We start from the raw sequence: 239 nt of genomic DNA, 5'->3' as shown, positions 1-239 counted from the left end.
GAAGTAGCCGCGGCTGCCGGCCACCACAGCCCCCTTCTCGCCCTCGTAACCATCCACCATCACCACCAGGTCCACGTGGGAGTATTTCTTCCGGCAGCTGCAGTCGCCCCACACTCGTTCCACCTTGTTGTCCACGTCCTGCGGCAAAGAGGAAGAGAAGAGGAGGGTGAGCATGTCACCTCAGGCGGCCACACCAGTCCCTCCAGGGCGCTCGGCCCAGTTTGGGGTCGCACAGGGCC

General features: G+C 64.4%; 1 protein-coding gene across 1 annotated transcript in view; it reads right to left on the bottom strand.

Annotated features, from left to right (window-relative positions):
- Nucleotides 1-239, bottom strand: part of SARS (seryl-tRNA synthetase) — a gene marked incomplete at both ends in the record, with an annotated part of 2,577 nt that overhangs the window by 556 nt on the left and 1,782 nt on the right. Inside the window, one exon of the mRNA XM_010145902.1 lies at nt 1-173. This exon is cut by the window's left edge and continues 1 nt beyond it. Coding sequence (XP_010144204.1) covers nt 1-173 — 173 coding nt within the window. The remainder of the gene's footprint in view (nt 174-239) is intronic.

The sequence above is a fragment of the Buceros rhinoceros genome, unplaced genomic scaffold (assembly GCF_000710305.1).
Source record: "Buceros rhinoceros silvestris isolate BGI_N320 unplaced genomic scaffold, ASM71030v1 scaffold29171, whole genome shotgun sequence".
Taxonomy (NCBI): Eukaryota; Metazoa; Chordata; class Aves; order Bucerotiformes; family Bucerotidae; genus Buceros; species Buceros rhinoceros.
Note: the sequence above shows the minus strand (reverse complement) of the source record. Positions and strands in the feature narration are given on the sequence as shown.